The sequence below is a fragment of the Cucurbita pepo genome, chromosome LG05, assembly GCF_002806865.2.
Source record: "Cucurbita pepo subsp. pepo cultivar mu-cu-16 chromosome LG05, ASM280686v2, whole genome shotgun sequence".
Classification (NCBI taxonomy): domain Eukaryota; kingdom Viridiplantae; phylum Streptophyta; class Magnoliopsida; order Cucurbitales; family Cucurbitaceae; genus Cucurbita; species Cucurbita pepo.
The window spans coordinates 2,574,504-2,594,444 of NC_036642.1; the positions used below are offsets into that span (position 1 = coordinate 2,574,504).

Here is a 19,941-nt window from a genome sequence, read left to right on the forward strand (position 1 = left end):
GAGAAAGCTCTCCGGTTCTCCTGAATCCTCCGAAACTACAAGATTCCTTAGTTAGAATGGGATTCCAACTCGGTATCGAGTTGCATTATCTTAGATGAATTGCACTTTTGTTAATCTGTACTGTCACTATGTACAATATGAGATGACACTGTTCTATAATACAAATAGCACTCCCATCTGCATATTCATGAACTTCTGGCATTGTCTTCCATCTTCATTCCTTTCAGACTCTTTGCTAGCCAGATCGCTGTCTCTCTTGGAGAAACCTTGTCTTTTCCAAAAGGCTTCAAGACAACTCCTAGCTCCTCCAATCTGTTGTGTTGCAGCAGCTCTGCAGATAATTCTAGCAGCTCTTCAAGTGCCTCAGCCCTCTGCCTAAAAGATTTCACATCCAAAGTTTCTCTTGCTGCCACTTCCTCTTCAACAGGCTTTGTATGCTCAGAAGAATCTGAGTTCTTTGTTGGTGCTGTCGGAGGGCTTCCTCCGTCCATTTCTTTGCAGCTCGAGCGATCCTCCAAGTTTTCTGTCGCTGCCTGCTCGCTTCCGACTCGGAAACTACTATGCCGTATTACGTGTATGACATCGTCAAACGCTGCAGGAAGATGGCTACTGGCTAGCTTTTCGGACGAGGGGTTGTTCAAACTGGTTACTTTATCGGACAGCGGTTTGTCATCAACCCCAGGGTTTCCCTTCTCATACTGCAAAGAAGATGAGCAGCTAGGTGGATGTGTTTCTTCAAGTTCATCATGTTCAATACTTTGATGGTCTAAAACTAGCTCAGGTATATCAGTAAATGGAGTTGCTGCATCGTCACAAATTTCAAATCCTTGAATTGACACTGAAGATGAAACAGAATTGCTACTATCTGTTTGCATTCCTTTAGAAAAAGGTTCTGAAGTGGTGTGTTGTGTCTCCTTTTGATGAATTCTTTCTGTGGAACTTACTGCATCTGGAACGTTGAGCTCGGCTTGCCTCGTTCTTGCTGGAAATGTCGGTCGTCGAAGCACGGTAGGAGGGGTTCTTTGCCTCGACTTTGAAGAAAGTCCATCATCCACTGGTTTTACAGGATGGAAAAGAGGGGGATAATTATCATATCTCGGTTTAGTCTTCGACGTGGGATCGACCACTGGTAGCTATAACAACAAAAAAAAACGGATATTAATGACTAAAACTATAGATAATAAACCCAGATAAACGAACGTTATGTAACAGCCCAAGGCCTCAGCTAGTCTTCTTTGGACTTTCCCTTTCAGGCTTAGATTTTAAAATGCGTCCACTAGGGAAAGGTTTCTACACCCTTATAAGGAATGCTTCGTTCACCTCTCCAACCGATGTGGGATCTCACAATCCACCCCCCTTACGGACCCAGCGTCCTCGCTGGCACACCGTCCAGTGTCTGGCTCTAATACCAGTTGTAACAGCCAAAGGCCAGCCACCGCTAGCAAATACTGTCCTCCTTGCGCTTTCCCTTTCAAGCTCCCCCTCAACGTTTTAAAACGTATCCACTAAGGAGAGGTTTCTACATCCTTATAAGGAATGCTTCTCACCTCTCCAACCGATGTGGGATCTCACAATCCACCCCCATAGGGACCCAACGTCCTTGCTGGCACACCACTGGGTGTCTGACTCTGGTACCATTTATAACGGCCCATGGCCACCACTAGCAGATATTGTCCTCTTTGGGTTTTCCCTATTGGGCTTCTCCTCAAGGTTTTAAAACGCGTCCACTCGGGAGAGGTTTCCACACTCTTGTAAAGAATACTCCGTTCTCCTCTCCAACCGATGTGGGATCTCACACATTAGTTGTTCTACCTGATGCTTTGGAGTAGCTACAGCCTGGATTCTTCTTGAGGATTCAATATTTGCCTTTGCAGGCACGGTTGTAGGTGTATCTGCATTAGACTTGGAACCAGGCACTGCCACTGGAGGTTTGATGACTTTAGGTGGCACTTCAGCATGTGCTTTCTGGTTCGATGCAACTCCAGACTTTACACAGTTACCTCGAACTGGCGAATAATTTTCTCGAGCTTTTCCTTCTTTTAAAGCTAGCATTATATTTCTTATAGTCTTTGGTCGTCTTGATTCGGTATTAGATTGATGGTCTGCTTGAGCGGGTTTGGAATGCATCGGATCATTCACTTTGAGAGAGCACGTATTATGAGTTTGTTCTTCTTCACTAGGAACGAGGAGCTCGGGTCCATCGTGATCATCAACAGACGCCATATCATTATCAGTGACTTTATCATCACAGTTCGATGCCATGGCAGGAGCATTTTTATCACTTGAAATCAAACTGTCTCTATCACTGTTTGAACTGTTGCTATTTTGACTCTCTGCCATACTCCTCCGAGAATCACGAGTTGGTCTACGCTTATCGGGTGAAAAATCGACAGTAGGAGCGATGGAAGGACGATATTGTTCAACATAAGGTTGCAAATACGGGTGCTTTAGAAGCTCAGAAGCCTGAACAATTGAGTAAAGTAGAAAACATCAGATCCTACCGGTAGAAAATCTTTAGTGTTGGCAAAATGTTAATAAGGAGAAAAGCTAACATTTGGTCTATGCTCTGGGTTCTTTCGTAGCATGCCCTTAATAAGTGTTTTTCTGCATGTAGAGAGCAAGGGTGTCAGCATTTGCACAATGAATCAAGAACAAAAATGTGTTTGCTAGCCATTGTGCAGTTTACGTCATAATTTGTAATAGCCCGAGCCCACCGCTAATAGATATTATCCACTTTAGCTCATTACGTATCGTCGTCAGTCTCATGGTTTTAAAACGCGTCTGCTAGGGAGAGGTTTTCACAGCCTTATAAGAAATGTCTCATTCCCATCTCTAACCAACGTGGAATCTCACAATCCACCCCCCTTGGGGGCCCAACATCCTCGCTAGTCTACTACTCGGTGTCTAGTTCTGATACCATTTGTAACATCCCAAACCCACCACTAGTGGATATTGTCCTCTGGGCTTTCCCTTTCGGGCTTCCCTTCAAGGTTTTTAAAACGCGTCTACTAGGGAAAGGTTTCCACACCCTTATAAGGAATGCTTCATTCTCATCTCCAACCGATATGGTATCAGAGCCAGACGTCGGGCACTGGGCCAGCGAGGACGTTGGGCCACCAAGGGAGGTGGATTGTGAGATCTCACATCGGTTGGAGAGGAGAACAAAACATTCCTTATAAGGGTGTAGAAACTTCTTCCTAACAGACGCATTTTAAAACTGTTAGGTTGATGGCGATACGTAACGGGCCAAAACGAACTATATCTACCACGGTGGGCTTGAGCTGTTACAAATGGTATTAGAGCCAGACACCGAGCGGTGTGCCAGCGAGGACGCTAGACACCCAAGGGGATGGATTGTGAGATCCCACATCGGTTGGCGATGAGAACGAAACAATTCTTATAAGGGTGTAGAAGTTTCTCCCTAATAGACGCGTTTTAAAAAATCTTGAAGAAAAGCCCGAAAGAGAAAGCCTAAAGAGGACAGTATCTGCTAGCGGTGGGTTTGAGATGTTACATAATCAAACCCCGAAAGCAATAAACGTAATGAAAAGCTTAGACTTACAAGGACGGTGAATAGCAGGAGGGCAAGGGACCAATGGATGAACGATTAATCTTGCTAATGAGTCCTGCCATGTCCTGAAAACAATGATCCGTGCCAAATCAATTCAAAGATCAATGTAGTCTAAGCATCATATGCAGAAAATGAGACATAAAAGCCAAGAACTTAAACTAAATCTTACAAAAGCTTTAAAAGCTGGGCGACGCGCAGCCATCTCATACATACAACAACCTGGCGAAAGAAGAACTTAGAGATGGAAAAACTAAAGCCAAAAGCATTGGAGTGTGTCTGCAGAATGCATACCAAGAGACCAAATATCAGATTTGAAGCCATAAGGGATATCAGCTAGAAGTTCAGGACACATATAATTGGGAGTTCCAACCACCTAAGCACAAATGCACAGAACACAACCATTATCTAACAAATTACAGAGCTTCAAAAAGCAATCAATTCGAGTATCTAGGCCATACCGACGAAGCCAAGTCGTCTGCTTTCAGTGTCTTGGCAAGTCCAAAATCCCCTGCATTAACGTCATGCCAAGAACAAAGAAAGTCACCAGGACAGCTCAAAAGTTCATCCTAAATATACTGTAATGAACACTAAAGACAGTTGTGGATCAACCCACCAAGACGAACATCTCGATCCTTGGTGAGAAAGATGTTGGAACACTGCCAAGAACGGTCGACTTTAGTCTTAAAATTAGCTAAAACTAATGCAAACGTTATACGATTCAACAGTCAAATGCATACTTTAAGGTCACGATGTAGAACGAAGTTCGAATGCAGGTACTCAACCGCCAATAAAAGCTGTGTAAACCACTTGCATAGTTTCTGTTCATCAATAAAAACACAAGCACCCAGCAACCCAGTTTAACTATCTTCATGTTCTATGATATCAAGAACTCAAATATGAAAAAAGAATGAAGAACAGCAGAAAGGAAAGCACCTCTTCAGGAAAGTGCATCCCATTTGACTTTTTCATTAGATCTGCCCTGTTATAGGAAAGTAAATTATCTATAAAATGATTCAATCTGCACTTTCTAGTTATGTAACAACCCAAGTCCACCGCTAGCAAATATTGTCCGTTTTGGCTCGTTATGTATCACCATCAGCCATCGCCGTTAGGGAGAGGCTTCCACACAATTATAAGCAATGCTTCGATTGCCTCTTCAACTGATGTGAGCCAGACACCGAGCGGTGTGCTAGCAAGGCGACTGAGCCCCCAAGAGGGTGGATTGTGAGATCCCACATCAATTGGATAAAGGAACGAACCATTTCTTCCTTACAACCGTGAGGCTAGCGGCAATACATAACAGGCCAAAGTGGACAATATCCGCTAGCGGTGGACTTGGGCTAGTACAAGTTATTAATCATTGATCGAGCAAATTTCCAAAGAAAAAGCAACTCACATATCTCCACCTTCACAGTATCCAGTCACAATACAAACGTAGCAGCCCTACATTTAGAAATTTAAGAACTATAAACAACCTTAGAGAAATGAATAAGATCGAAGAAATTAACACTAACCTTCTCAACCCAAGCTTCTTTAAACTCAACTATATAAGGATGTTGAACTCTGGCTATCAGCGCCATCTGCCATACATGAACTTGTTAATCAAACTGGAAAACGAAGCAATGAAGTTAGTATTAGAAAATGCTAATCAAACCTCTTGATGCGCAGATCTTCGACATCGCTCGGTCTGCCGCGCGAGCCTGATCTTCTTCAATACGTACCTAAAGATCGCAAGAACCAAATCAAACAACAGCGAACTAGAAATCAAAGAACAAGAAGAAGAGAAACGAACTTCTTCTTTTCGGATTTGTGATGAACAAGAATGGCGGCTCCAAAAGCCCCACGCCCGATCTGCTCCATTATCTCGTAATGATCCATACGAGATTCCATACCCTAAAATCTCCTCAACCCGAGTGATTAAATAAACCCAATTCGAGAATCAATCGAAAACCCCCAAGCGATTTCCAGATCTTGAACTGCTCCACTAAAAGGCTAAAGCTAAATCATCAAGTGAATGAAGCAATTACTGAGAGTCGGGGGAAATCAAAAGGCGATTCCCAAAAAGAGATCAAAATCATTCAGCGATTAAACATTCTGCTTGGGTTCTTACTTTCCCCGCCAAATGCGATTTCTGACTGATCAGTCCCTTCAAAAATTTTAATTATGAAATTATTTAAGAAAAATACAGAATCTGTTCTAGTTAACATTTCAAGCCAGCCAGCCAGCTAGCCAGCTTATTTTTTCCTTAATTTTCTAAAAAAGCTCAGTAAATAATTAAAAATCCTGAAAAAACCAAATAATTAAAATAAAAAAAAAAATAAAAAATAACACAGAGGAAAAAGGATGAATCTTTTGAAAATGGATGTACGTAACGGTCTCGGATAACGCATCTTCCTTTGCCGACACAATATTTGATTCCATTATTATCGGATAATGTCTTTACAAATATTTATTTTAACTAAAAATTAATTTTTATCTTTATATTTTATTTAAAATAAATTAATGATGTAACGTTAATAAATTTAACAATCTGGTTTAAATTAATTAATTACAACACATGTACGGATTTCAGCTTTGTGAAATTACCTTTTTACCCTTATATTTTATTTTAGTCTAGCCTCTTTTGGGCCCCCAGCCCAATAACCCGGTACAAATTAATTGGGCCCAATAGAAGGAAGGCCGGTTCGTGGGCTTCACCCAGGTTGTCGTCTAAAAACATTAAAACAAACATTAAATACATTAATCTCCTCGTCTATTATTAAAAATGCATCTACTTTATTTATTTCAAATCATTATCTTATGAATTTATTCTAGGTCGTATGAATTCCACTAATTTATTCTTTTATTACGAATCGTAAATCATTTCTAATCATATATTATCCGAACGCCCACAATTTTTTTCTAATTAATTTTAATTTTTCAGTCTCTCGAGTGTTTAGTTTTGACGGAGTACGGTAATTTTGGTGTTGGTAAAAAAAAGTAATTAACTTTATTAAGATTCTCAAATCATCTTTATTAAAGTGGATTTGTATGCTTATGATCGAGTCTTAAAACCTCTAATCAACGGGTTAAGCTGTCGATTTCTGATAAGGACAGTAATTAAGGGGGGGGGGGTTTTAAGTGTAAGGAACCTCATCTTGCCACGTGGACGAATAGTCTCTTCACAAGATGTTGGTGGGCCACGTGTAAATTTCAATAATTTCTCTACAACCCCCCCAACTTTATGATATTTACAAAGCTCCCCCCTCCCAAAGCAATAATTATATTTTCCACTCATGAGTCCAGCGTCGAGAACTTCAAATTGGTAGATTTTTAACCCCATTGGGGGTGGGACCCACAGCACGCGCCAACGACAACCTCGGTGGGACCCCACGCGCGAGGTAAAAATATATATATATATATATATATTATGTTGTGGTCCCCACTCACACGTTGCGGGGCCCGCCGATTTTACGCAAAAGTCCAACGCGAGTTAAAAAAAGTCGTACGGAGAGCCTTGCGTGAATGAGTCACGTGAGCATGTCCTGGGCCTACTTTTTTAGAAGCCCAATTAGGTCGCTTCTTATTTTCCTTTTTATTTAATATATTAAATTATATATAAAAAATAGGTCATCCTAAAAATAAAATGATTAAAAAAAATTTAAAAATTAAATATATATATATATACCAACAAAGTGCACATTTCTTCGTTTTTTTGGTTCAGTCATAAGAACTTCATGATTAAGTGTGCTTGCTTGAAACGATTCCTGCTAGCTGACTTCCTAGGAGTTTTCACGACTTGTGTTGGTCAATAGAGATAATTTTTTTTATTAGAGATTAAGAGTAAGTAACGTGACCATATTATACAAGAATATTGAAACCATTAGATATTAAATCCAAATATCTCTGTGATATTTATAATAACTTAAATAAAAAGGAGGGCCCACATCCATTTAGTAGTCAAACATATATATATATCAACTGTTACTTTCACTTTTTACTTACAATAGTATGGTTAAAATTGTCAATAATGTAATGATTTATTTACTCACATGTTCGAATTTTTTAACACTATGCAGTTTATTTTACATCAATTTTGAATTAAAAAAAAAAGTTTTTTTTTTTTTTTTCTGCGAGTTAATAGTTATCTTATTCATTGAGTTATGTTTAAATAGATATAAAAATTAAAAAATATATATTTAATTTCATAGGTGAAAATTTGATAAAATTATTGAGTCTAATAATTAATATAACACTAAGGTTCGTTAAATAGACACACATAGGAGTAATCTCACGATGTATGGCACATAACAAACATATAAATGATTAAGTATGATGGTGTTTGTGGTCCTTAAGTTCCCGAGATGGTTGTTAATAGCAAGGGTTAAAGTTAGAGGTATTCAATAAATGTGATGACCTGAAAAACTAGATCACTCTCGTCTATACAGTTTGGGTTGGATTTAAATAATTGAAAATTTTATGAATTGGGTCTGTCCTCAACAACAATATCATTTATATGGTTCGGTATAACTCGTATTTGTGATTTGTTATTATCTAGAGTTAAAAGAGGAACGTGGAGAGTTTTGTAACCGTCCAAACTCACTACTAGCAGATATTGTCTCTCTGAGCTTTCTCTTCCGGGTTTCTCTCAAGAACATGTCTCACACCCTTGTAAAGAATGTTTTATTTCCCTCTTCAACTAATATGAGATCGCACAATCCACTCTTTTTCGAGACTCAACGTCCTCGCTGACACTTATTTTTCTCTCCAATCGATGTGTGATCTAAAAATAAAAGACGTAGAATAGGACATGATGATAAGTAGAAATTATTTGGGCACCACTTTTTGATGGCAAGTTTGAAGACTTTCCCATAAGCAAAACGACACTAAATTTCATACCCCAATGTTCTTTTTCTTTCTTTAGCTCTCCAAAATAGTGCCTATCATAACCATTTTCTTCTACTCATTTGGATCCTTCCTCTTCGATGCCATCACCAACGCCCGCCTATGGCATACCTCGACATCTCGACTTTTTTCGAGCGGAGTTTCACATTTAATATGGTTTTATGAGTTGACCCAACCACAAAAACTTATCATACACGCAATACGTCGATCCATCCATCAATCAATCATTTAAGTAGTTTCTAAAAACATCATACTCAAACATTATAAGATCCTACATCTGTTGTAGAGAAGAACAAAGCATTCTTTATAAGGGTATGAAAACCTCTCATAACATATGCATTTTAAAACTTCGAGAAGAAACCCAGAAAGAAAAACCCAAAAAAAGACAACAGTGGACTCAGGCTGTTACAAACATCCTTATAAGCCTAGGAAAACCTCTCCTAACATATTCATTTTAAAACTTCTAGGAGAAACCCAGAAAGAAAAACCCAACAAAAAAAAAGACAACAGTGGACTTTGGCTGTTACAAATATCCTTATAAGCGTATGTAAACCTCTCTTAACAGATGCATTTTAAAACTTCGAGGAGAAACTCACAAAGAAAAACCCAAAAATAGACAACAGTGGATTTGAGTTGTTACAAACATCCTTATAAGCCTACTGAAAACCTCTCCTAACAGATTCATTTTAAAACTTCGAGGAGAAACCCAGAAAGAAAAACCTAAAAAAAGACAACAGTGGACTTGGGCTGTTACAAACATACTCTTATCGGTCAATTCTCGAGTCAACTAATTCAGTACAAAATTACGAACAAAAGTCGAGGGGCCTCGAAATAGGGTATTGAGTGAGTGACATTAGTCTATTGTGGACCATTTTATGCATCATTGTCTTGGCCACTATCTACCAAAAGAAGCCTAGCTTCTACTTAATTCAATCAAAGGAGCCTACCAAAATGTGGTCCTTCTATTAATATACCATCTTCATCAACATTTTTCAATTTCCCACCATCTAAATTCAATTAATATTTATTTTTCTCAATTTATAATTCTTTTTCTTTTCAAAATTATATATATATATATATATATATATATATATATATATATAATTTTTACTAATTATTATTATTATTATCTTCGAAAACAAAAATAATAATAATAAATATAATATATTAATCTACCGATAATTCAAATTTCTAACATTTTAATTGAGCGGTTAGGTTAATTTTATTAAATATAATATGAAAAAAAAATATTAAAGTAATTATAAATACAAAATTATGAAAGATGATGGCTGTGAGATTTGGGCATATGATATGGAAATATAAACGGCATCAATTGGTCAGTCATCCCAAAATCAAACTCGGCGCGGTAATGTTATCAAGATGGTGTGTGTTCGAAGCTTCGGAACAGCCGTCAGAATATTCCGACCATAGTGTTGGGATGATCAGTGGTGTGAGTGACCTTAAAGCACAGAGGTTAAAATATTATTAATTAATATTAGCCGACCGACAAGATAATTAACTTTCAAATCAAGTCCTTTTCACTTAATCTAATTAAATATTAATAATAATAATACATGATTATTAAAGTTAATGCATACTTGTCATTCTTATAATACTGTTCATATTCATAACCCAATTAACATAAGGGTCTTGTCTTGTCANTTAACTTAATCTAATTAAATATTAATAATAATAATACATGATTATTAAAGTTAATGCATACTTGTCATTCTTATAATACTCTTCATATTCATAACCCAATTAACATAAGGGTCTTGTCTTGTCACATCTTTTTAATTAACATAATTAATAATTAATGTATGCTTTTTGAACTACTGAAATTATTATAAATAATTAGTTGAAAGTTGAGATAACCCTACTTTAATTCCTGTTTAAAGTGTTCGGAAAGTTAACATTTTTTTTTACGGTAGTTATGTGTAAACTCTTACGTACACAAAGATCGAGGGTGATGACACGTAGTTGATGCAACACATCACATTCAATCAATCCTTGGTGGTCTCGTGGATTCAGCACAGTTTGAAAGGTTGATATGTTCGGGAATCTCTAGATCTATGCTTATTTTTCAACTCCCAGAAATATTCGTCGCTTACTACGTCTTTCCCAGGTGGGGTTTTTAGAATTAGCTCACCCTTGTAAGATCACGACCTTTTGTCCTAGCCAACGGGAACCCATTAGAGCTGTAGTGAAAACGAGCCTTCAAGGGATAATTGTCACTCTTTATGGACCCGATTCGATATGTTTAAGAATTTCAGTTGAATAGGTGCATAGATTTTGTTATGTTTCTCATTCATTCGACTCTTTCCCGAGCCTATTTGAGCGGAAATGAATGTTAGGGTAGGAAGGTAGTTGGGGTATGAGAAAAGGGTATTAGTAAGAGAGAGTGGGTGTCCTACATGAGAAGGGTCAGCAACTGTTTGGCGTGTGTCCAACCACACAATGAAATTAAAAGGGAAATGAATGAAAGAGATATGATAAAGTTGGTAAAGCGTAGAGGACCTCTTTCTTTTTTATCTCCATGATTAGGCCTTAGTGGACATTGACATTTCCTCGTTTCTCTCTCTCTCTCTTCTTCCTCTTTCTCGTTCTCCTCTCTAATCGATGTGGGACCTCCAATTCACTCGTCTTTAAGGCCTAGCGTCCTTGCATGCACACCGCTCATATCCACTTCCCGTCAGCACATTGCCTGATGTATGGTTCTGATACTATATACTGTTCTTTTTGGGTTTTTCCTTTCGAGTTTTGCATCAAGATTTTTAAAACGTGTTTATAAAGCATACTTCGCTCTCCCCCCCAACTGACGTGGGATTTCACAATCCACCTCCCTTCAGGACCCAGTGTCCTTACTTGCACACTACTCATTTCCCTGGCACATCGCCCAGTGTCTAACTCTGATACCATTTGTAATAACCTAAGCCCACCACAATCCACCTCCCTTCAAAGCCCAGTGTCCTTACTTGCGCATATCACCCAGTGTCTAACTCTGATACCATTTGTAATAGCCCAAGCCCACCACAATCCACCTCCCTTCAGCCCAGTGTCTAACTCTGATACCATTTGTAATAGCCCAAGCCCATCACAATCCACCTCCCTTTAGGGCCCAGTGTTCTTACTTGCACACTACTCATGTCGCTGGCACATCGTCCAGACTCTGATACACAACAGAAAGTACTCCATGTATCTGATACAGTCTCTTCTGATATGGCTTTAAAAAACTAACATACAAAAATTGGAGAGAAAAGAAGATTGAGTTTCTGACAAGAGTGTTAATGGGTAGCTTTCTTTATCCCTTCTCTCTCTATATCCTTTCTCTTTCTATATATATATATATATATAATCAAATTACTTTACACGACATGTTCTTCTTCTCTCTCTCTCTCTTGTTCTTCATCTCAAAAACTTGCTTTTTAAACAATAATAGATCCGTTTCTTCTTCTTACACTCACATCTGCTTTATCCAATTCATGGGTTTTAATTAAGATGTTTTTGGGTTCATGATTTTGGTTTCAACTCATCCATGAAACCCAATTTGATTGTTCTTTAGTGTTCTTCTGTTTTTTTTTTTTTTTTTTTTTTTTAAATAAAAATCTTTTTTTGGGCTTTTGTACGGAGGACTGACAAATTCTCTGTAATCGCCGCCGCCGCGCCGCCGTTGTTTTTGATTACGATGGCGACGTACTTTCACGGTGGTTCAGAAATCCAAGCGAGTTCTGACGGAATCCACACTCTTTACCTTATGAATCCCAATTATGTACCTTACTCTGACACCCATTCTCAAACGCCACCCAATATGTTATTTCTCAATCCATCTACCCACGCGCTTACTCCTTCCACTCTCCCTCACGCGCCGCCTTCCACTAACCACTTCGTTGGAATTCCCATCCCTGCAACCGACACTTCTCGTCCATCCTACCACGAGATCTCAGCCCTTCATTCTGTTCCAGCTCAGCGTCTTCACTACAATCTATGGACTCCTATGGACCAAATCTCCTCCGTGTCGGCCGCCACCGACTCCACCGATTTGAGCTTCCGCCGCCCCCGTACAAACCAGGGTTTGTCCTTGAGTCTCTCCTCCCAACAGTCGCTTTACCGGACGATGTCTGCGGATCAGGAGATTCAAGGAGGCAGAGGCGGTGGTGCTCCGGATATCTCGCCGACAAGTGGGGATGAAATTAGGGTGTCCGGTAATTCACCGGCGTCGGCGTCGGTGTCGGTGGTGTCGAGTGGGGTAACGGGGTCTAAGTACTTGAAAGCGGCGCAGGAACTTTTGGATGAAGTGGTTAACGTTGGCAAAGGAAATAAAACCGACAAAGGGGATAAGATGAAGATGAAGAAAGAATCAACGGCTGCGATTGCTGAACCTTCCGGCGGCGGCGCTGAAAGTACTTCCAAGCTTGTCACTGAGCTCAGTACTGCTCAAAGACAGGATCTTCAGATGAAGAAAGCTAAGCTTATTGGCATGCTCGATGAGGTATAAACAGATTCCTAATTTCAATATATTTTTTTTTCCATGATCTTTTAACTTAATCTGTTCGTGTTCATGAATCGTTATATTATGTTCGTTCTCATCTCCAATTGTGAGATTCCACGTCAATTAGAGAAGAGAACGAATCATTTCTTATAATTGTGTAGAAACTTCTCTCCCGTAGATACATTTTAAAAATTTTGAAAAAAAACCCAAAAAGAAAAATTCAAATTGGGTTGTATCTATTAGGTGTGTGCTTCCTACACAGTAGATAGGTTTTAAAACTGCCTCGAAGAGAACAATATCGGCTAGCGGTGTGCTTTTTCAGCACGTTTTAAAGGTTGAGAGAAAACCCAAAAGAGCAATATCTACTCGTGGTGTGCTTTGTCTGCATGTTTTAAAGGTTGAGAGAAAACCCAAAAGAAAAAACTCAAAAAGAACAATATCGGCTAGTGGTGTGCTTTCTCAACAGTAGATGGGTCCTAAGAGAAAACCCAAAAGGGAAAATTCAAGGAGNTCATTTCTTATAATTGTGTAGAAACTTCTCTCGAGTAGATACATTTTAAAAATTTTGAAACAAAACCCAAAAAGAAAAATTCAAATTGGGTTGTATCTATTAGGTGTGTGCTTTCTACACAGTAGATAGGTTTTAAAACTGGCTCGAAGAGAACAATATCGGCTAGCGGTGTGCTTTTTCAGCACGTTTTAAAGGTTGAGAGAAAACCCAAAAGGGAAAACTAAAGAGGACAATATCTAGTCGTGATGTGCTTCCTCCGCATGTTTTAAAGGTTGAGAGAAAACCCAAAAGGAAAAACTAAAAAAGAACAATATCGGCAAGCGGTGTGCTTTCTCAACAGCAGATGGGTCCTAAGAGAAAACCCAAAAGGGAAAATTCAAGGAGTATAATATCTGCTAGAGGTCTGCCTTCACCACAGCAGATGCGTTCTAAAACGTTAAGAGAAATTCTAAAAGAAGACAATATCAGCTAGCTCTGTGCTTGAACTGTTAGATCAATTCTTGTGACAGCGAAGATTCGAACTTCATAGGATTCGATATGCTACAAAATTAAAGTAACAAATTGATGATGAAAATAAACAGCTAAAAAGCAAGCTAGTGGCAACAAAATATCTTGTTTTTGGGCCCTTTTTCCAAACAGTAAAAATCCTTTGAAACATGTTCATATTTCATCCACTTAGTTGAATGACCATAATGTTCTTTGTGAAGGTGGAGCAAAAGTACAGACAATACCACCAGCAAATGCAAGCAGTGGCTTGTTCGTTCGAGCAGGCGGCCGGGTTGGGCTCGGCCAAGTGCTACGCCTCGCTCGCCTTACAAACCATTTCAAAGCAATTTCGGTGCCTAAAAGATGCAATATGTGCACAAGTTAAAGCCAGTGGCAAGAGCTTGGGGGAAGAGGATTGGTCCGGTGGCAAGATTGAAGGGTCCAGATTGAGATACGTGGACCATCATGTACGGCAGCAAAGAGCTTTGCAACAATTGGGAATGATTCAACATAACACTTGGAGACCTCAGAAAGGCTTGCCTGAACGAGCTGTTTCTGTTCTTCGTGCTTGGCTGTTTGAGCATTTCCTTCACCCGTAAGTTCGTGGATTACTTTTTGATTTTGGATTGAAGTGTGTTTTTGTTTTGAAAAGTTGAGATCTTTGTTGTGGGTTTTTTAGATATCCAAAGGATTCGGATAAAGTTATTCTCGCGAAACAAACGGGACTCACGAGGAGCCAAGTACGTATGTTTTCTACGTGTTTTTATTGTTTAGTTTGTGTTCATTGATTGTATACTCTTCGATTAAAGTTAGTGTGAGATGACATAGCGGTTGGGGAGAATAACTGAACATTCTATAACGGGGTGGAAATTTTGAGGGAAGTATGAAAGGTAAAACCAAAAAAAGGACAATATCTGTTATTGGGCCGTTACAAATGGTATCAAAGCCAAACACTGGGCGATGTGTCTACGAGAAGGCTAAGCTCGAAGGGGTGGAGTGGATTGGATTGGGGGTCCAACATTGGTGCTAGCATTGGGAACCAGTGCCACCGAAGACGCTGGGCCTCGAATGGGGTGAATTGTGAGATTCCACGTCGATTGGTATGCATTCTTTATAAGAGTGTGGAAACCTATCCTGAGTAGACGTTGTTTATAAGAATGGCGAAACCTCTCCTTACAAGACCACATGTGTTTGGAAACTACTCCCTAGCCTCTCCCTAGACATTTGGGTGTGCATATTTTTCCCTAGCATATGTCCTTAGCAGTCCCTACGAGACCACGTGAGTGTGGAAACCTCTCTCTAGCCTCTCCCTAGACATGTGGATATCTCTCCCTAACAGATGTCCCTAGCCGTCCCTATAAGACCACTGTGTGTGGAAACCTCTCCCTAGCAATCCCTACAAGATCACGTGTGTGGGAACCTCTCTCTAGCCTCTCCCTAGACATTTGGGTGTGGATATCTCTCCCTAGCAGTTCCTACAAGACCATTTGTGGGTAGACATCTGGGTGTGGATATCTCTCCCTAGCAGATGTTCCTAGCAGTCCTTACAAGACCACCTGTGCGTGGAAACCTCTCCCTAGACATCTTGGTGTGGATATCTCTCCCTAACATATGTCTCTAGCAATCCTACAAGACCACTTGTGTGTGGAAACCTCTCCCTAACCTCTCTCTAGACATCTGAGTGTGGATATCTCTCTCTAACAGATGCGTATTGAAAATCTTGAAGGAAAGCCCGAGATATAGGGAACACAATAGGTGAACTTGGGCCGTCATATACTCAAATTATTGCCTTGAATGTTCAAAAGATAGTGAAGTTAAAAGGTTTTGATATGATTGGCAGGTTTCAAATTGGTTTATAAACGCAAGAGTTCGTCTATGGAAGCCAATGGTTGAAGAAATGTACTCGGAAGAAATCAAAGAGCAAGAACAAAACAGTGACTCCCACGACATCAACAGACACAACAAAAACGAACCCAACAAACAAAACCACCAGATCATGAACGATTCTCTCACCGATCAAGTTCCCAATTCCTTACAAACCCATTCAGGCTTCAACCTCGTCCGACCATCCTCCGACATGCTCTCATGTCCCAAAAGACAAAGAACAACAAACAACCTCGAAACCCCGTCGACAAAACCTACGCTATCAAGAGACATAAACGACACAAAACATGTTCATGGAGGCGGGTTTGGTTCGTACCCGATTCATGAAATTGAGACAAGGTTCAATTCTGAGCTGTTGACGCCAAGATTTCATGCCAACGGCGTCTCGCTCACTCTTGGCCTTCCACAAACTTACCTCTCCGACCCAAACCTTCAGCTGGGGACAAGGGTTGATATCACCAATGGAGGATCTGACTTCTCCGACATCGATCCTGCCCCGGCCACCGCCTACGACGGCGTCGAAATTCAGACCACCAAACGATTTGCTGCCCAATTATTGCCTGATTTTGTCGCCTAAGCAGATTTAAGCGAACAAATATATATATGCATGCATGCATTATTTATACTTAATTGCTTACGTCATATTTATATGGAACTTAATTTTGTATTATGTATAAATCTTCACAAGATCAATAGCCATTTTGTTAATTAATTATACGTCTTGATCTTGTTTATAAATAAATAAATAAATAAATAAATAAACATCACGAAATCATAAGGGTTATCACTTTAGGTCTCGCATCCTCACTGGCACACTGCCCGGTGTCTGATTCTGATACCATTTGTAATGGCTCAATCCCACCGCTAGCAGATATTGTCTTTTTGGGCTTTCCTTCCAAGTTTTTAGAACTCAGAGATTTTCACACGTTTATAAAAGAATGCTTCGTTCTCCTCTCTAACCGATGTGGGATCTCACATTTTGTCACACATTGTAGTGTAAAACTATTGGTTTGTATTGTTTTATATTCCGTTCAATTGTGGCATTTGAAAACATTCAACGGTGTTCGGGTTTAGCTCGATGGGATTAGGGGGGGTGTTATGTTAATAATTAATGAATTAAAGGGATAATAATGTAATTATAGAGTGATAATACGTTGGAACCAATTTAATAATGAAGGGAAAATGAAATAATCAGCCAACACAAAGAAAAAGACAGCAGAAAATAGAAATTAGTGCATATAATGACGTGGCAGGCGGCTATTGGATGAAAGACATTGAATGTTGTGGTCTTGTCTGTTCCTTTAGCATATTACTAAAAGACATCCTCACGTGGTGGGCCATCCCCCCTTTATTTTCTTTCTTCCTTAGATATTAACTTAACCTAATTTAATTCAATTAATTAATTACTTTATATTATTTTATTATTCATCATTACTATTCCAAATTCTAACGTAAGACCAAAGGCTTGATGAGCTGCTCCTTCGCGGATCAAAGATTGGGCCTCGACCTTGGGCTTAACATTGGGCTTAACTGAGGCCCAATTTTAATGTGATGGGCTTGAGGCTGATTATGCTCGTAGAATGTGTTGTCCATGTTAACATACCTGTTCCAAACCACTTGCATCCATGTTAGATTGGTCTTTACTATTTTTGTTGTGTCAGTAGAGTGATGTATGATCGGTCACCAAAATCATATCTTACATTCGTTAGACCTAAAATACCCGAAAGTGTAGGACACTCGAATTCGATGACGCCTAGAATGTGTTGTCCATGTCAGCATACCTGTTCCAAACCACTTGCATCCATGTTAGATTGGCCTTTGCTATTTTTGTTGTGTCAGTAGAGTGATGTATGATCGGTCACCAAAATCATGTCTTACATTCGTTAGACCTAAAATACTCGAAAGTGTAGGACACTGGAATTCGATGACGAGTAGGAAGGGGACGTGATGTTTTGGGAAACTTTATTGGGAATCACACACCTCGCACCTCCCACTGGCAAGCAGAGATGAAGACATTGTAGCTTTAATTTTAAGAAAGGTGAGTTTGGTGACCACTAGTGCAGCTAAGATCATGTTGGATTTTGGGTCAGACACTTGGTCCCTTTTTTGGCTCACTTTCTTCGCCCAACGCAACGCTACTATGCCCATTTTCTTCCCTTTATCCCAAATTTGTTGTGGCGCTTGTGTATTTCAAGGATCTTTTTTTCTCCTCACACTTGGCATCCAATCAATTCTCACTGTCGGCCACCACTCCATTCTTTTATCCATAACCCTAAACACAACAACAACAACAACAACAACACCGCTCTCCCATATCAACATCTGCATGTATGAGATCCCACATCAATTGGAAAAGAAATGAAGCATTGCTTATAAGGGTGTGAAAACTTCTTATTAGTAGACGCGTTTTTAAAAACTTTGAGAAGAAACCCGTAAGAAAAAACCCAAAAAAGACAATATCAGTGGGTTTGGGATGTTAAAGCATGAGGTGAATTGTGAGATACCACGCTAAACCCTAAACCCTAAACTCTAAACCCTAAACCCTAAACCCTAAACCCTAAACCCACATCAATTGGAGAAGGGAACGAAACATTCCTTGTAAGGGTGTGGAAACCTCCCGCGATCGCGTTTTATAAACCGAGAATAAGCCCAAAAGAAAAAGCATAAAGAGAACAATATCTGCTAGAGGTGAATTTGAGATATTACAATGATTTTCTCGAGCGGGGAGGAAGGCCAGGCTTTTGATTGAGGAGAGCAAATATTGATTTATCTATGTAATTCCACGTGGAATTTCGGTATTCGAAGGTAGTAGCTAAGAATATCCACGTGGCAATGAGTGTGAAAAAAAGGCCGAAACTGGCCTAGCAATCATGGTGGGGTCGGCTAAAAGGAGGTGGACCACCTCAACAGGGCCATTACCAATAATAACAATACCCTATCCCTTAGGCGAGTCCAGATATTCCCGTAAAATGGCTTGTACACGTGGCAAAACATCATTCGTAAAAATACCGTTTATTTATTCGAGAATTCCAAAATAAAAAATATATTCTTGGTTTCATTCCATCTTTGTTTCTGCGTTATGTAACGTCCAATCAATGCAATAATGGAAAGCATAGGGCTTATGATGGAAATTGGAATAATCACAAAAATATAAAAATAATTAATTATAATTATAAATAAATTACACCTTTTTCTTTTCTTTTTTTCTAATTTCCACCCTGGAAAAGTTTTGCTGACGTCCCTCAACCTTTCTTTTCTTTTTTTTTTTAATTATATATATATATATATATATATACACGACCATACCTTGTCGTCATTTCTATCGAGATTAAAATAATAATAATATATTATAGTATAATAAAATTGTCAGACCTATTTTGACTGACCAAGAAACACTTAACCGACAGTCTTTTTAGCTTTGCTTATGTATTAGGGTATAAAATTGTATATAATATAATTTAAACATCATTAGTCAACACAATTATAATATTAATCTGTTCGCTAATTTACTTAATCACTCCATTAACATAGGAATTAAAAAATTAGGATAATGATAGTGCAATCCACATGCGCCCGTAGCAGCAAAGCCACACGCTTACGCTTTTTTCTTTTTAAAAAAAACAAAAATTTGCATATATTCTTCCTATGCCCATTTGGGCTATCGAATAATTTATTTATAAATAATTATAATAAGAATTTTGGATTCCTCGAGTTGCTTTATAAATAGTTCATCCAGTTGTACTGCGATATAAATATACTCCAAAAATAAATTAATATGAATTAATACTTAATTTCCTAATTAATTAGTGACGTGGAGTCATGAGGTTCTATCCTCAATTTGGATTGTAGGCTGTAACTCGCCTGTATAATAATTATTTAACGACTATAATTACTTTTTAATTTAAATGTAATGAATTGTAATTGTTTGTAAGCAAGTATTAATTAAATAAATTGAATTACTTAATCAAATATTAAAAATAAATAAATAAATAAATAATAAAATAAAATAATGTTGTAGAGACCGTAGAATAGAGGACAGTGGATATTGTTTGTTGTGTCCGGTCTGCCACAACGTCTCTCTCTCCTCGAATTGCGCCAAACCCCTCAACCACATTT

General features: G+C 38.9%; 2 protein-coding genes across 3 annotated transcripts; one reads left to right on the top strand and one right to left on the bottom strand.

Moving 5' to 3' along the window:
* Window positions 1-47: 47 nt before the first annotated feature.
* Window positions 48-5,822, bottom strand: LOC111794928 (serine/threonine-protein kinase Nek5-like). Of its 2 annotated transcripts, XM_023677125.1 has the most exons (14): window positions 5,364-5,822; window positions 5,226-5,292; window positions 5,086-5,151; window positions 4,968-5,014; window positions 4,505-4,550; window positions 4,309-4,389; window positions 4,185-4,227; window positions 4,030-4,079; window positions 3,863-3,944; window positions 3,741-3,790; window positions 3,563-3,636; window positions 2,553-2,604; window positions 1,813-2,463; window positions 48-1,133 (listed from the first exon to the last, which is right to left on the bottom strand). In XM_023677125.1, the coding sequence occupies exons 1-14, from the start codon at window positions 5,459-5,461 to the stop codon at window positions 186-188; spliced, it is 2,355 nt and encodes a 784-aa protein (XP_023532893.1). In that variant the 5' UTR covers window positions 5,462-5,822; the 3' UTR covers window positions 48-185. The 2 variants fall into 2 exon arrangements, with proteins under 2 accessions (XP_023532893.1, XP_023532894.1); XM_023677126.1 differs by lacking the exons at window positions 5,226-5,292; window positions 5,364-5,822 and having other exon boundaries at window positions 4,505-4,572; window positions 5,086-5,141.
* A 6,016-nt stretch (window positions 5,823-11,838) lies between these two features.
* Window positions 11,839-16,542, top strand: LOC111795786 (BEL1-like homeodomain protein 1). Its single transcript, XM_023678369.1, has 4 exons — window positions 11,839-12,944; window positions 14,163-14,536; window positions 14,621-14,681; window positions 15,782-16,542. The coding sequence occupies exons 1-4, from the start codon at window positions 12,141-12,143 to the stop codon at window positions 16,400-16,402; spliced, it is 1,860 nt and encodes a 619-aa protein (XP_023534137.1). The 5' UTR covers window positions 11,839-12,140; the 3' UTR covers window positions 16,403-16,542.
* The last annotated feature ends 3,399 nt before the right edge of the window (window positions 16,543-19,941 follow it).

Coding starts and splice junctions, on each gene's coding strand:
- LOC111794928 (XM_023677125.1), bottom strand. CDS start 5,461: ATGGAATCTCGTATGGATCATTACGAGATAATGGAGCAGATCGGGCGT. Junction 5,015..5,085: donor AAGAAGCTTGGGTTGAGAAG/GTTAGTGTTAAT, acceptor TTCTAAATGTAG/GGCTGCTACGTTTGTATTGT. Junction 4,228..4,308: donor TTCTACATCGTGACCTTAAA/GTATGCATTTGA, acceptor CGTTCTTGGCAG/TGTTCCAACATCTTTCTCAC.
- LOC111795786 (XM_023678369.1), top strand. CDS start 12,141: ATGGCGACGTACTTTCACGGTGGTTCAGAAATCCAAGCGAGTTCTGAC. Junction 12,945..14,162: donor TTATTGGCATGCTCGATGAG/GTATAAACAGAT, acceptor TTCTTTGTGAAG/GTGGAGCAAAAGTACAGACA. Junction 14,682..15,781: donor CGGGACTCACGAGGAGCCAA/GTACGTATGTTT, acceptor TATGATTGGCAG/GTTTCAAATTGGTTTATAAA.